Here is an 18,006-nt window from a genome sequence, read left to right on the forward strand (position 1 = left end):
ACAAAAAAAAAAAATAAAAAAACACACATCATTGTAAAATCAATACATTCATCGTTCCACTCAGAATCTAAAAAAAATAAAAAAAAAAAAACACACACATCATTGTAAAATCAATACATTCATCGTTCCACTGAGAAACTAAAATCATTGTGAAATGTAGATAATGCATTCTTCAAATCGCTGAAAACCTACCATTAAGACAAACAAATAAACCGAATATTTTGAAACCAAAAAAAAAGTGAAGCGATGGTCAAAATCTGCTGTATTAAGCCGGCGGCAAGTTAACTTATTTTAAGAAAAATATTAATCTAGTGCTAGGAATCCCGGAGAAAAAAGATCGGAAACAGTTTCGGGGTTTCCCGTTAAGATATAACAACTCCGACGCACCGGGACAATTTTTGCTTCCACGTGCGACTGTATTCATCGGTGGTCGCGTATATAATATTTAAAAAAAAACTCAAGGAATATACGGACAATAATATTCTGTTTGAAACCAGCAATTTGTTCGATTCCGTCGTCGCCGCAATAAATTTAATCCCAAGCACACTCGATATGTGTGTATAGTACACATACTATTATATCGCGTGGTATGACTAACGCGGGTATTCACTATAAATACATACGCACATATATTATATACGGTGACTGTGAATGAGACAGACGGGAGAGGGGACTATACGGTGGGTAGAATGAATAGAGTGGTGAGAGAGGTTGTGGCGTTGGTGGTGGTGGTTGTTGGACGTTTAACTATATAATCCGTGCCAAAAACCCTCTTCGCCCACTGCTATTACGCTGCTTTTTCCTTACTATTTTGGCCGAGGGTCGGATATTTCTCCGAACAGACTCGCCCCACCACGCGCCGCCGACGATTCTACGGGGTGGGCACAAAACTTTGGCGTCTCTTGACGCCGCTAATTTGATTTTCACGCTCAGACCGTTAAGGAAACTGCCAAAGTGTTACAACACTGCTCACGCAGTGATATCTCCGCGATACCGTTCTATATATACATATAATATATTGTATATATATTACCACCATCGCCACGAACACGCAAAGTTTTTGATGTTTGGGGGGTGGGGTTGCGGTTGTTCATGAGAAAAAATGCATTTCAACGGTCATTAAAGTTTGAATCCGCCACTTTGGCGAATAAAATAAATCTGTCCCGAAACAGATAAGAAACAACCGTCCAGGGGATAATCGATCAAACATATGCGGTCACCGCCAACCCCGCAAACCACTGTCGGAAGAGGCGGTGGCGGTCGTGGTATATTATTATATATTATTTATAATGGTCTCTCGGGAACATCGTCGTCGTCTTCGTCGTCGTTGTCGTTGTCGCCGTCGGCCGATGACCGTCGAAACGCAACGCGTTGCGCTCGAGGTGGGGGCGATCGACGAAAAACTTTTTTCTCGTAAAAAATCGGCCGTCCGTTTGCCTCGAGAAGTTTTATGTTTTTATTTTATTGATTATTTTTCGAATCATGGTCAAACTATAAAATAATTTTTCCTGTTATTATTAATTTATATAGATACGTATGACGCAGTTTATATAGTGATAAAATATACTGCTAGGCGTCTGCAGCCTTTCGTTTTGGCTTTTGGTAATCATTGCCTATCGCACTATACATTTTGGACGACTTTATCATTTATTTGAATCACCATATACTTATTATGTGAATAATCGAAAGAAAAACATATCAATACATGCAAATTCAATTTTCTACAGTATTGTTTTATCCACATTCTATAATGTATGGCATTTAACCACAAGCATTCATAATTACAGCGAAGAGAGAACTATTGATTAATGCACAAGCGGCAATCACCGAACACCCTACATTCAGACTTCAATATGCATGTAAATGACATACGCGTATTGGTAAAATATATAAAAATTATTTAACAAATATAAAAACATGATACGAATGCATATCTAACTATTTGATTTTCATTTAAACATATAATGTATTTTAATAAAATAACGATCAGAGTTTAATTATTATCCGACAACAATATACACCATTATTTTATGCCATTATTTTATCGTTCTTTAATTATATTTTTTATATAACTCCCTAATGGTAGGTATTTTTGGATGATAAAAATATAAAATCATCGAAGCCTAATAGTAATGAACACTGCATAGCGTTATCAAGTTTAAAAATAATCTTTTGATTCAAAATTTATATTTTTATATCACTAGGTACAACAAAATATAATCCATTGCATATTATAGAATATAATTTGAACTTTGTATGAATAACTGACCATTAATATCAACAAAAATACAATTTATCGAATTCAATTGTCCTTGATAGCAACTCTTGTGGAAAACAATTCCATTAAATTCACAGATGTGCCAGATTGTTTCCATTGTGGAACTTTTTATTCGTATTTTCATAATTTTCAGATGTATATCATTTAAAATAATCGTTAAAGATTTATTTTACTTGGACTAAACAGAAGATTGCATACTTAAAATTAATTCAATTTATTATATCTCGTGGTTTAGTACAATTTTATATCCAATGATAAATACCCGTCGGTTTATAGTCTTATACCATTTGCATCTTAACTATAAAACAAAAAAAGTAAAATTAATTATCTCATTAAAATAACACTAAAGTCGCATTGTTTATTGATACTGTATTAAATTTAAGTCTTTCAATAATAATCACTAATTTACATCTTTAAAAACTGTTCTCGAACGAGCTTAATTTAATGAATAGTTTTAATGAAAAAAACTATGTAGATGTTCAAAAAGGAAGAAATAAAAAACTTATTAGAATATCAAATAATAAATAGGTATTATTATTTTTCTAAAAAAAATTCCATTTGCATTTAATTTCTGTATATCTTTTCATTTTTGTTGCCTTTAATATTAAGAATTCTTTGTTCTTTTGCTTTAGTCATCAATCTGTAGATTGCTTTGCAGCCTTAGCTTTAGCTTTGCGCTCTCAATGGTCAGATTTCTAGTATGAATAGCATCCTCGGGCTTTGACAACATTTCTTATATTCCACAAACTAACTAGTTTTTTTCTCCATTCTTTCGTGATCAATTTTATCAGGTCTTCACTTCTTTTAATGTTAATTGGTCATTGTTATCTGTACACTTGTTTTGTAAAAAAGGGTCCATCCCGTATAATATAATAATAAATAAATAAGTAATTAAGTAGTCAATCCTTACATTTTTCTCTTTTTAAAATGTCAAAACTATTTTACTTCAAAAACTGTGTTGAATACTACCAGGTCAAAATTATTTTTAGATTCTTCGGTTCACATTTGATGCTTCAATTCCCTTTCAGTTCGGTTTCATATTATATTTTCACTACAGTATACAGTTTGTTTGTCACTTCATAGTGTGTTTTTAGTAAATCTTTCCTCCGTCTATTTATCAAACCGTTTTAAATTTTTAATCTTTGGATCTCACGAGGCCATGATATCGTTTTTAATTTTTGTACACATGTTCTTGTGTTCACTATTATAGTCGTAGGTGTGCATATTTAATAGACAGGCGTATTACAGTTTTAAATATTGTACAGTGTACCTGTCATGATTTATATGTAAAGGTCGGTATAGTGACCTGTAAACGAGTGTGATTTGTACATTTTACATAAAAGATAAGATATTTTTTTTAATATTATCATGGTTTTAGTGAGATAATTTAACCTTAGTAGATACTTAATACTTCAGTATTAGTTGTAATATCACAAACCTCACGTCTTGGTGAGGTATACCGCCGAAGAGAAATACCATATTTCACAAAATGTTATACTTTTAAATTTTAATTAACAAACCCAAAGTAAGTTATAAAATTGATTCTTTTTAGATTAATAAATTAACATACATAATATAAAAGATTCGCACATAACGATACATTTTACAAACTGCAGTGTATAAAAAATTCGTACTTAGATTATAGTGATTTAAATACTTCTTAATCTTTAAATGTATGCTAAAATGTTTAAATTATTTATTGTGAGTTCCCTATTTATTATTCTTTAAGTCGTCATAAAATGAATATACGTTTATGAACTATATAGTATTTTAAAGTGTGTTAGTTAGTTTAAACGAGTCAAAGATCAATATTTTATAGAAAATACAACTTTCATTTCGGTATCCATTGTTTGGATAAAAATCGACGACAACGACTGTTTAATCAGAACAAAAGTCAATTAAAATACGCGGACATCCAAAACGGTGAAGATGTGGGTCCGTAAGTTTTTAATATAGTACGAGCGGCAAAAAGTAAAAAACAAAACTTTCGACGAACAGTATAAATATCAATAATCGGCTGTGAGCAGTTAGTAGATTCTCGTGACGCCTCAACTAGTAAAACTTTTCCTTGACAATACGAACAGAAAATCATTATTTAATTGACTTAGGTTTAATTTTATAAAATTTATTTTACGACTTATATCAGAATAAATAAACAGATGCTGTGTATTAAATATAAAATTACCCACTTTAAAAGTTTGAAGAGGTAATTTGCGTCCCTTGTTTCTCTTAACGTATGAAAAACTACAGATACGCGTTGACGAAATTAAGTAATTTAAAGCAACTCTAGTTTTAACAATACCATCACACATTAAACTGCTCAAGAATAGTTTTTCGAACTTTATGATTTGATATTGCTTTCAAATTGTATAACACAACACACATTTAATATATTCACATGTCAATACCGGCCCAAATTGATTCCTATATCAGCAAATGTTTTAAATATGTTTAGCAATAATATATTAAAATATAAATTTAAAAACTGAGTAAAACTCTATTATATTTAAAATTCACCATGTATTTAAATTTTTTTTTTTAGTCTTTGATGTCTAATAATAATTAGAGTATAATGTAGTAATAATATTTATAATATTATATTATAGTTACACGTAGATCATCTAACTCGTTGTAAAATAAATTACATAAATTCCGTACTTATTGTACAATAAATTGTAATTTAAAGAGTATCAATGTGGATCGACAATATCCAAGTATAAGTCAAAAAATATCCAATATGGTCTCGTTTGTCGAACTCTGGTTGCTATACAAGGCATAGATTTATGGGGTTCACTTGCGGAAGTAATTATTATTTTCCTATTGTTGCGGTCTGCGCTCCCCAGAGGATCTCTTGTTTGGCATTTCGATTAAGTCCGAAACTTAAGCCTTGGGACCAAGCCGGTAGGTCCAGTTAATGAAATCCCTAGCAAACAATGGTCATGAATAGAATATGAAAAAATTAAATGAAACAAAAAAAATTAAATAAAAAAAATTCGATCGAAAGCAAAAAGAAAAATAACCAAACAAAAGATCCGTGGGTATCTCTGTCCTAAAAAAAAAATATGAAAATGAAAAACCCTCTAAAAGTTATATACTGACAACAGTATTAAGGTATATACAGAAAATAATCAGTAGCACTTATAATGTGTATAGTTACTAAATAGTAACCCATTAACACTTCATCTAGATCTGGATGATCTACATAATTACATCCTCAACAATTCCCCAATGACGTTCATTGTGCAGATCATTTAACAACGATAAAATTGTAACCAACAATAGTGTGTATTCTGATATGGGATTTCTTATCATTTAATATTGCATAACTAATGAACTGCAACCTCTATACGAGGTTGGTTATAAATTATAATACCTATTTTTTTTTTTTTATTATTATTGATCGTTAAGCCCGGCATCTATATGGCCATTAGCTGTTAGTAGAATTGTATTGTGGTTTGGAACGATGAGTTTTTACACGTGAGTGTTTGACAGAATTTTTAAGTGGGCATCCGTATAGGTATCTGCCATGCCCGGGAGGGGGGATGGCGGCCTTTTATTTAAATATATATGAATGTAAGTAGGTACGTAGGGAACTATTACGAAGTACAGCAGTGTCCGCCTCTCCAAATAACGTCAGAAATCTGACATCTATAATAGTATAATACCAACACGTCCCACACTTATTTCCTAGAACCGATCGTATTATCTTTTCGGTGCATTAAACTTGCTTTGAGTAAACCAGAAAATAATATAACTATTTTAAGCTATCGTAACGATGTGACACGGCGATTAAAATTGATGCCTGCAATAACATAATTTCAAATATTTACTTATACATAATACAATGTGTGTATTTTATTTAGTTATATACATGTTATCTTCATTAAAAATCCCTCAATGTGGATAAATATAATTTAGACCGAATATAGCTCTATAGCTTATTAAGAAAGCATATTTTTATTTTGTATACATAATGAATGATTACGCTAGTATCCAATGATCTATCATCGTTATTTTTAATACCATAAATAGCCACTATAGGCATACCTACCTATACATTTCATAGGCCTTATAAGTTATTCTATTGAAACTTCTTTTATTTTATTTGTATTTTACAACTTTATCTAACTTGATAAAGTTCAATAATATATTGCCACATTATATTATAGTCGACTTACTATAAACAGTAGTAGGTAGGTACATAACGTATCATACGTTTTAATTATTATAGAAACAATAGACACGTGGTACTATATAGATTATGAATACCGTTTTAAAAAGTACCTACCGGTTAGAGAAATCGCTTGAAAGGGGCTGCGACGAGGTGAGATCATAGTATTTTTTTTTTTCCGTAGAGGCCCACGAGATGATATATACAATATACCACATATATTATATGATACAGGGACGATGATGAAATACTTTTTTGCCGGGTTGATTAATGAGCGTGTTTAAGATGTATAATGTGAGGGAGGGGAACTCAGCATTGAACATGTATCAAAATTCGAACACTGACAGTAGTGACGGGGGCGGTGGACGGGTTTAGAGAGGCAAGTGGAAGTCGGAACTAACGCGAAAAGCAGAGGTAAAGGGCAAGGTGGAAAACAAGATGGCGGTGTGACGCTAAAGTCTATACCTGGGTACCTGCCTATAGCTTTTTTCACCGCGTCCCGCTTCATCCGGTCCGACACTGGCGTTCGCCTTTCAGCGTGTGCCTCTGTAGAAACCCGCGTGGGGACGTATGGCGGCGGCGACTAGCTATCGTTAATTAATCAACCCGTCAAAGGCCTGTATATACGGATACGACTATCAATCAAACGGCTTTTGACGCTTCCCGCCTGCGCGACGCTTTGCTGCATCAGTTCCCGGCGGCCGTGGGCCCTCACCCTTCCCCAACCATTCTACCCTTGAGCGTACCGACACATTCCATCCCTTAGTCACCTGCTCCACCACCCTCGCACGCGTGTGGTCTCATCGACACACACACACACACACACATACACTCGAGATGAACTGTTCGCCGAGATAAGCGTCACCCTCCCTATTACTGTATAATGTTTATAACAATATGTATAGTGCGCGGTGATAGACGTCAAATTGAATATTAGAGACTTGTTGTAGCAGTAGCAATATATAGACATGCATTATCGTTAACCGTCAACGCGTTCATCTAACGCATGCAAATTATTTGGGTGGTATATCCTTTTCAGCCGAAAAGAACCTTTTATCTACTCATCAGTAAAATGTCTTTGTTCTTATAATGGGCGATGTAGCCATGTGGGCATATGCTTCTAATCATTTATTGTGATTTTTCATCATGAACGTATAGCTGAACTATGTATAAGTATAATCGAAAATACGTAATACTGATCATTGAAAACAATTTTACAATCACATAATCAAGGGGATTTAATACCGTGATTTTTTGTTTTTGTCTAACACATATAGGATTTTAGACATGTTCTTTGCCAATCATACTTATTAATTTAATGAAGCAATAAGTATTATAAAAGCTAACTTGATATCTAGTATCAAAAATGTGAGAAAGTTGATTTCCAGTAGACACAAGACACAACACAAATTCAAATCTGTTAATTCTTATCGTTTTATTAGATAAATTGGCATATGTTTGGCAAAGAACACCTCTAAAATTCTGTATCGCGTATGTGTTAGAAAAAGACAGCAAATCACCGGGTGCCGGGTGAATTCTCTTGATAAAAATTTATGAATTATGTATGCAATTTTTTTAATGTAAATGGTAATGGAAATAAATACATAAAATTATATTAGATATTATTATACCAATCGAAATTTTTCATATTTAAACTACAATAAGTGCTCGTAAATATAAGACGTACTAGAGTCTGAGAGAAGCGAAGAATTTATATTGATTTTACAATGATATATACCTATATGATAGTATGTGTTTTTGTTTTGTGTATTTTTCATCACCTTTTGGATCAGTAAAAAATATAAATTATTTTATTTTTAACATTGAGGGTGGTTTCTGGTTGAAAATTATATTTAATTGATATTTTGTGAGACCAAAAGTAAAAAATTCTTATAACTTGTCAAAAAAACAGGAATTTTGACATGATTTTAATTTTAATTTGATTTTTTTTTTTAATAAATAACGATAAAAAAAATACTTCGCTCAGTCAAAAACCTTGAAAATTGAATACAAGGTTCTTCATAAGTTTTAGTATTTGTAATTAAAAATATTAAACATGCATAAGTAGTCGTAATTTTCTTGTTAAGCATTTAAAGTACACATTTTAAGAAAATTCGTCAAAATCACAAAAATTTGAAAAAAATTGTTTTGTAGCAAAAAATTGATTAAAAATTATATTTAGACAAAATAAGACAAAATTATACATTTAAACAAGGAATAACAATTTTAGTTATTTTATTATAAATTGTAATTCAATAATATTTTCCATGGGGATTTGAAACTTTTGCTTATATTATTATATTTTGCATATAATTGTATAAATTCACACCGTTCTAAAGTTAGTTAGTATTGATTCAAAGGTGAATAACAATAATAGCATATACCTACCGTTATAATAATATAATAAATGCAATATTCTTGGCAAAAATGAAATCAACCTACCGTATTACTAATAAATTATTACATAAATATATCATAAAATCAAAAATATCCTTTGTAATATAGACTAACAAACCGTCATCGTTCAGAATCGTTTTGCGTATGCGATGATTTATCATCGAATACAATTTTAATACGTACATTACAGTAACTTACTCAATTACAAAGTACACTCGACACCTACAACTGTACAGTAGAGTGGTTACCTACCATCCCCCTTTTTTTAAATTATAATTTATTGGTGTAAAATAGTTATTTTTTTCACAGACATGAAATATGTTATGGTATTTTCATAGGTTTGCATAGTTAGTTTTGGTTCATAAAGTCGTTAGATGTAAATTTAAAAATGCACTGGTAAAAGTTGAAATATATCTATTTTTGGACGTAGAGTCATATGTAAAATGCTTTCTTCAACTTGAGTTCATATCATAGTAACATTTTTACTGTTTATAGTAGGTACGTGTATAAAAAAATCAAAATCCGTAAAGGTCAAATAAAATGTAAAAAATACAAAAATGAGACAATTTTGTATCCCCTTATATTTACGCTTCACCTTACACCACTTCATGTGAGTATTATTCTGAGTACTATTGAATCGAGAACAATACAAGATAATGACACAAGAATTATTAATATGTCGACTACCTACAGAATACGTCTTGAAATACTTGTATTAGTGGAACACTAAATATAACACCTTAAAACTAGATGATCAATAATTGAACATCAGTTGTGAAATATTATGTAAGAAAAAATAGTCGATACCTAGGCTGTGTCATATTATAGCATACTCCAGCACCACACTAATATTATAAAAAAATAAATAACTAAAAATTACCTACTTACAATATAATCTTAAATGATAATTTAGTTTATTGAACATTTTAAATATTTTTGAATTTGTTTTAACATGTCGATAAATAAAATTAACTATCAAATATTAATGAACAGTAACACTGATTACATTACACAGTTTTAAATAGAAAATTAAACCAATCAAAGTAAACTACAGTGTTCAATATATAAATAAGCTAAAGAAAAACACATATTATTATACTTAGCTCAATCCCACCGTTTAATATGAAGTATAATTTTTTTTACTTATTATATGTCTTGACTTACTTACATAAATACCTAATGATTGTTGATGCACGAATATTTATTAATTATCTTATTATCACCACTCAATACTCGTAACTATTTTGTAAGCATTCAACACATTTTATCTTTCAACATTCAAGAGTAATAGTATTCTTGTATAATAAAATGAGTTTTATAGTTTATATACCACTAGTGAACCATTATAGATATTGTATTTTACGGTTAAAGAGAAAGAAATCTGAAATATCATAAACAGATAAACAATTTCAAACAGTAAAACTTTTTATTGGCTACGGTATACTAAACATTACAAATAACAATATGAATATTGGTATTAAATATAATATTATTCATTGAAAAAAATCTAATACCTATAAAGTTTATTTTATTTCTTAAGTTATTATTTAATATGTTTTAACGACGAATTGTTTTTAAACAACTATGACTTATATTCAAAACTTATTTATTATACGCATAGTGTCTAAAATTGTAAGTTCAAAATGTGACTTTAAAGTAAGTAGTTTGTGTAGTATGTATTAAATTAAATCAATAGTTCCTTAATGTTATAAGTTTAAAAATGTTAGACCATTTTACAAGACTATTACAAAGAATGGCATCAACATGAACAAGTCGTTATATTTTTCAAAATGCTATAATCGTTTGACTTTACGCGTATTTAGTAAAATGTTTTATACATTTTGTTCGTTACTTCGTTACAGAAAATTAAATTTAAAAAAATATATTATCGTCCTTTTCAATTGAATCTGTATTCTACGCTATACGGTGCAGTATTCCGTACTCATGAAATATAATAGTTTTTGAAAGTAAAATTGTAGTAGGTATTCAGCCCACCCCAACGTTTTGTTAATGATGGTTTATACGTTTTTAAATAGAGAATAGTAGAAAAAATAACAAATTACAACTTGGATATTAAAATTATATTATATTTAATATTGTATATTCCACGAATATAAAATTTTATACCGTAGCGTAGACGCGTTGCATAATAATAATAGTACATAATAATACATCATATTATTATTATTATATTGCAAAATTAATATGCCGGTAGGTTAGTACCTAGTTACTACCTACGAGTCGTGTGTAAAGAAAGAAAAATCGTATATACAGGACGAAGGACAACACTGCGGCTGTATACATGTATGATAATGGAACGATAACTGACATATTATTATTATTTCATAAAGACTTGGGCGGAAAAACTCTGAATACTCCTGCAACGATGACGACGAAGACGACGAATCTAATAGTCTCGTACGAGGGTTGAAGGGATGTGTTTGCCGAGGCGAAATCCGCACGGTATTACGACAGAACACATGGTTTTGTTCGTCAAATTGAATATTATACATGCGTACAATACATGTACATATTGTTATTATACGCGCGAGTGCAATATTCTGTGGCATACATATTATTATTATATATTATGCGATGTGGATGTAATATATAATATTGTGTGTGTATATACATATTATATATATATAATATGTATAGATAGATAGGTGGGTTTCTGTTCCGATTGAAATTATCTCTCAGACGTTCTCCGAAACGAAACCGGCGGCAACTTAAATGCAATATAATATCATACAGAGCGCTGAGTGAACATATTCGCAACCGTTTTTCATCCTTATTAATTATATTATGTGCGTTTATTCAAATGCTGACCATTTCTATGACATTTAAGTAATGTACAGTGGCGTACAATCATTCGTGTTTCAATAATTGAGAGAACCTTTTCTTTTTCTGTAAATTATTGGTGAGCCGATGAGTGTTATTATTGCTATGTAGGTATCTAAATTTAAATTTTTAAGAGCAGTTTCTAAGTAACTAAAGTATATGGATTATGAACCCATAGTTATACTCATTAACTAGTTAAAAAGTTTAAGTTAAAAAGTTAATTTTTATTTAACTATTAAACTTAACAAGTTAGTTAATTTTCTAATCAACGTATGAACTTGACTAGTTTAATTGACAGTTTAAATTACTTAGCTTCCCTCAGTTTATTTTATAATTATCCGCATCAAGTTAAACATTTTTGAAATTTTTCGTTTTTATGGTATTAGGTATATTATGTAAATATTAATACTAAAAATAAAAATAAAAATTATCCAATACTATAACAATACAAACATTTCTGATATTTTTATTGATAAAATAATTTTGTAAATAGATATATATGTTATAGTAGATTAGATACGCCATACACATAATATTATAAGACCTTCAATTTCTATTTGATATAAAAAAAATTATATTTGTTAAATTATTTATTGTGATGTATAGGTATTTAAATATTTAATGATCATGTAAAGTAAAATAAGTATAGACACTGTACATTACGATGGGAATTCAATAAAATTGTTTTTTATAATAATTTAGGAAATTAGAAAGAACGCAGTCACTCTTTTTGTGATCATATTAATTTGAAAAAAGTTTATTAACTTTTTTTAAATGAGTTAAGTTATTATTTTTTTCATATTAAATTTTACCTTATCTAGTGAAATGTATGATCTGTTAACTTTTAACTGTTAACTTATCGATATTGTGTCCTCTTAACTGACTTAATTTAACTTAGCTTAGTTAATTATTTTCACTAACTTACCCACGTTTGGTTATACATAATATATAAAATCGATATGATTTTCAAATCATCATAAACCTAAGTATTTTAAGCCGTTAAATACCACAACTAAGTATACTTGAAAATTCCAAAAATCAGAATTTGAATAAATGAATAATTAATAAAGGATACCTACAATGGGGGCGAGTATGCTTGACGAACTACCCTATATACACACATATTACATTTTACAACAGTTGAAATCCTTAACGTACTCCCCAAGACCATTCAATGTGTGTGTGCGTGTGTGTGTGTGTGTGTGTGTGTGTGTCTGAACACCTAAAAGGCTCAAACCCTTCTGCTGCCGATGTTCACGTCATATATTATAATAGACCACCCGCGTCTGAAAATATTCAGACGAGCACATATTTTATCCCCATTTTGTTCTCCCTGTTATCGCCTCGTCCTCCTATCTCCTATCATAAAAATGTAGGTATTTTTTTAACTCATTTTCCACCTCACCGCTTCATCAGTAGCCGAGATGACACGGGGGGCGGGGACGGAAATAAATCGCATTTTGTGTATATTATATAATATGTATCTATTTGTATACCCAAGTTTACCGCACGACAACAATCCGTGTATATGAATAATGTATGGGCGTAACACGCGGGGACTGACGTTTTTCTTAAGCTCCACTCGCGTATTTGTATATTATTATTATTATTATTATTATTATTATTATAGGAACGTCTGCACGTATCGAAATTCGATGTCTACGAAAATCCGTTGTGTCACATATATTTTGTTATTGTTGCTGTTTGTTTTTTTATCATAAGTTTGAGTGACGGAAAGAGTAGCGCGAAACGTGAGAGGCTAGACAGCAAACGAGGATGCTGTATCGTGGAAGAAAGAGGTAGATGGATAGAGGAAGTGGGGACAGTGAGTTTATAGACGTCTTGAGTGGTTGAACCCTTTAGGATGATCGTTTTACTCAAGGGTAACATTTGCATACCAAAAACTGATGAACCCTTTGGGTATAATAGACGAGAAAAATAAAAAAGTTGTCGCCTTTGATTCTATTATTAGTCTTCTTACTTCTATAGTTCACAATAATTATATAATTTACATCAAATCTCAAAACTCAAATTGAAATTCGCTTTTTCTTACACATTTATTTGTTAATCACTGAACAAATTTTTTTCGTACATATATTGTCTGCGTATATTATATAAATAAACGTCATAGGTATTTTAGATAATTTTGTAGATGATTTATGCAAATTATTGATTTTCCAGTACCAGCTTTTGTACGAATAACACCCATTAATTTCCAGGAAAACATTCCTTTTGACGGATTTTTTTAAGTTCTTTTTTAAGTTGTTATGTTTCAAAGTTATCATAATTTCTGATTTCATACTCCATATTGTAGCAGTTGACTTTTTTCACCTCAAGACTAGCTAACAAAATGTATAGGTACGCTTAAAATCTAAAAGTTTCAAAGTGCATTACTTCTGTATTATTACAAATTATATAATTATTGTCTCGTAGTAGTAGCCAGTAATTATTATGAATAAATGGATTCAAAATAAAGAATAACCCACATAAAGGTGTAGAAAACAAATATAATTTAATATCTCACTAAAAACAGAGAGACCCAACAGAACATAAAATCTTCAAGTTTTCTCTGTTATCTAATATAATAAAATAAACATTATTATAATACAACTAACACAATTACTCAAAAAGTGATAGATGACAGCGATTACTAATATTTTTATCATCGGGCATCCCATAGCAGTTTTTCAATAATAGTACAAACATTTTTTTTTTTTAGTATTTGTAAAATTACAAGCCTACCTCAAACAAATTACTTATTGCATACAACTTGTTGAGCTTTTTTACTAAGAATAACACAATATTAGTAAAACCAATAGACAAAATGACTCTCAAAATAGAATAAGGCTAAATTATACTTCTGGAAATTAATGATTTAAACTAATCAAGGTTATAAATTATAATTAAACTTATTAAACAGCAGATAATTTATATTATTGTTTTTGTTTTCAAGTAAATCTTTCAACGGTTATTTATAAGGAGATCATATTTTCGAAATAACTTATTCTGATTGATTTGATTTAATTTGTTATATAATTGATTCATTTAACAGACAATACCGTACTCTTCCGGAAAGGTAGAAAAGGTAACACGATTTATTAAGAATCTCCCTCAATTAATATTTATATTATAATTCAATATTAGCATTAAAAAAAACATAAAACATGAAAGATGAATTTAAACTAGCGATTTTTGCAATGTCATTAAATCTAGGGGGAAAATATAAAAAAATACCTTACAACACGTGCCTGTCTATAAGTATTCTTGGTGATGAACTTTTATATACGATGCTCGAAATATTGGTACGGTCCATATAATTTATAACAAAAGAAATAAAAAATGCGGAAAGCTGTTACTATTCAAAATTTAATTTTTAGGGGTCCTAAAATATTTACAATGTTTATAATATAATTTTTTGATAAATCACCACCGTCAACAAGTTAAATTTAAATAATACTTAAAACTATAAAATAATAACAAAACACAAATAAGTACATACAAAGTAGCGGGCAGATAAAATAAATATAAAATATACTAGGTACAATAAATATAATATAATATAATATAATTTATGATTAATAACAATTAATTCCCATATACTTTGCTATATTATTTAAAAATTGTCCTATTTGAATTGCTTTGTTTAAGAATCTATCACATTCGTTGTGTAGTTTGTCTTGCAAGGTATTTTTTTTTTTTTGAACTTTTAGGCGGTAAGGTATTGTGTATATTTGATTCAACACGGGTTCTTTCAATCCGCGTTGTCGCTTCATCTTATTTTCACTCGCAGTCAATCGTGAGTCGTGGTTTCCCATCGATCGTCGGTAAGATAAAATTAAAAATATTCGTTGATACTTAATTCTTTTTTTTTTTACAAAAGTTTGGGTAACCTTGACTATTGTGGACCGTACCAGTATTCTGCGTTTATAAAGACCGTACCAGTTTTCCGTTTACCATTATATGGAACGGATGAAATATTTTATTTTTTAAACTAAAAAAAAAACAACTTCGATGCCGATAAAATGACTGCAGCAACGTTACACTGGTGGGGTACATTATATTCTCTACATAACTGCTCTATATTTTTTCGTTAAAAAAAAAAATGCAACGCATATCCCGGTGTATCGTGACTAGGGGAGCCATGTTTTTACTCTCTTCATTTACGTGATTCAAATTTTTGCCATAGTTTCTAGCAGATATTAATTAATATTTAGCTCGATACGATGATGTAATCGTACTCTGTGGACGGGAGCATCGATATATTATGCATATTATATAGTTATTTTTACTGGTAGGGATAATATTTGTACGGATTTCGACCTTTTTTAAATGGCAAACATGATTTATTCATCGGTCGAGAGTCGTGTTTTATGAATCAGTCGACCCTCGCAAAAATAATGATTAGAATGCTCTCAATGACGTTTAATTTAAAAAAAAATGCAGTCATAAATATTTACTCACTATCAAGGTAATTAGAACGAAGTTTCGTGAAGGCCAGTACACAACATTTTTGTGTATCAGTATCAATACGAGTTTCGTAATAAAATCTTAAAATCGATATTTAAACGTTCATATCATATTTTAACGTTAAGAGCAATTTAATTTAGCTTTAGTTTATTGTTCTATTGTTTTTTCTTTACAAATAATTTAAATATTTTTTTAATAATATCTTTTTGAATACATTTATTTTGAATATTTAATATTTCATTCGAAATGTGACTCCTGAAAAATGCATATATCCGTACACTTAACTATCTTAATTATCCACAAATAGATAAATACATAAATGTAAGATGTATTTTATAATTCATACGGTGGTTTTTATAAATAATTATTAAATGAAACATAGTTATATTATACTTATCAAAAAGTGTATATTAAATTGCTTATAATTAATATTTTATCGTATGCCTTCATCCTTTATATCCACATAATATTCTGAATATTGTTTTAACAGTAGAATAACTTATAAAATGTATACATGTAAGCATCATATCCTTTAATATTTGAAAACGAAATATGAATACGCAGACAAATTGGTGTAATTAATAAATTATTTTAATACAAACTGGTGCCACTAAATAACCTATAAATAAGTGTTAAAATGAAATAACATTTTTTTTATACATACGAAGCGTTCACGTTTTAAGCTTGTAAATATTATTATGTTATACCTACTACAACATAATCATTGTTGGAAATATTTACACAACCACCCATCTTTGAATTTCTATATAAATCATACTACAAACGAGTCATATTCAATAACCATAGTCAAAGAAACAAGAATTAGTGATAATATAATATTATGTTTGATGTCTATTATACCCAATAAGAAAGACAATAGGGCTAATATTAAATCAGTTCATATAATATTAGAATTTATTATTATATACGGCGACTATATACTGTTGATTTGTGAATCATATTGCTGTTTTATCAGTATTATAAATTGAATCAGTATGTCAATAGTGAACATATTCCGTATAATATTTAAACATGTAATACGAAATGTATGTAATTTGTTTATGGGTAATACGCCCAGTGTGCGGTATAAGTCGGAAGCTGCTGGGACGAACGCGCAGGAGAACGAGGAAATGAGAATGTCTTAAAATTCAATTTCTCCGGCTACTCGGCGTGGTTTTCGATCACATTGGTATTATCAACGACAGCAGGAAATTAATTCATTTCCTGCGGCGGAATCTACCCGCTAGTTTCACTTCCGGACACTACCTAGCTAATCTGCAACCCTTTTTGATAAAAACAAAAACCGAAAAAACGTAATGGGGTTTTTTAATATATATATATTATTTTCAATTCTCATTTCAGGAAGTGTTAATGGCCCACGGACTCAGGAGAGTTTCGTACGCTACGTGTGATCCTGGTTGTAAACAGTTTTGTTTCCTGGCAAGACAACCTGGTGGTCATATCAACAAACAATACTGTCATTTGTTCGTTACAAAGACGGCCGAACAGGTAGGTACCACTTTAATTTGTTTTACTATTACGAGTTTACAATTTTTTTTTTAAATTAAATTAAATTGTACGTTACAATAAGGGGGTGTGTGTAAGCGTCACGGTTGTCGTGATGTGCAATAAACGACTTTGTACTTGACAAACGAGTTACGATTTCCCCGTCAGTGTCAGTAGAAATTAATGTTCACGTTTTACGTCCCCGGTGACGTAAGTAGGCTCAAGTGGACGGAAAACAAGAGTTGACATAAAAGAAAAAGATAAAAGAAAAAAGATAAAATGCAATTTATATTTGATTCGTTTTTAGTTTTATATAATTTTTCAAACTAACGCCACCACTAGGGAT

The 18,006-nt window shown here is 30.1% G+C and overlaps 2 protein-coding genes across 2 annotated transcripts in view; one reads left to right on the forward strand and one right to left on the reverse strand.

Annotated features, from left to right (window-relative positions):
• The window catches only part of LOC100163483, a 181,955-nt gene that overhangs the window by 126,584 nt on the left and 37,365 nt on the right, over positions 1–18,006 (forward strand). Inside the window, exon 4 of the mRNA XM_029489036.1 lies at positions 17,517–17,663. Within this exon, the coding sequence (XP_029344896.1) occupies positions 17,517–17,663 (147 nt within the window). The remainder of the gene's footprint in view (positions 1–17,516; positions 17,664–18,006) is intronic.
• The window catches only part of LOC115034021, a 147,675-nt gene that overhangs the window by 84,872 nt on the left and 44,797 nt on the right, over positions 1–18,006 (reverse strand). The gene's annotated exons all lie outside the window — the stretch shown is intronic.

This window comes from Acyrthosiphon pisum, chromosome A2, assembly GCF_005508785.2.
Source record: "Acyrthosiphon pisum isolate AL4f chromosome A2, pea_aphid_22Mar2018_4r6ur, whole genome shotgun sequence".
Lineage (NCBI taxonomy): Eukaryota > Metazoa > Arthropoda > Insecta > Hemiptera > Aphididae > Acyrthosiphon > Acyrthosiphon pisum.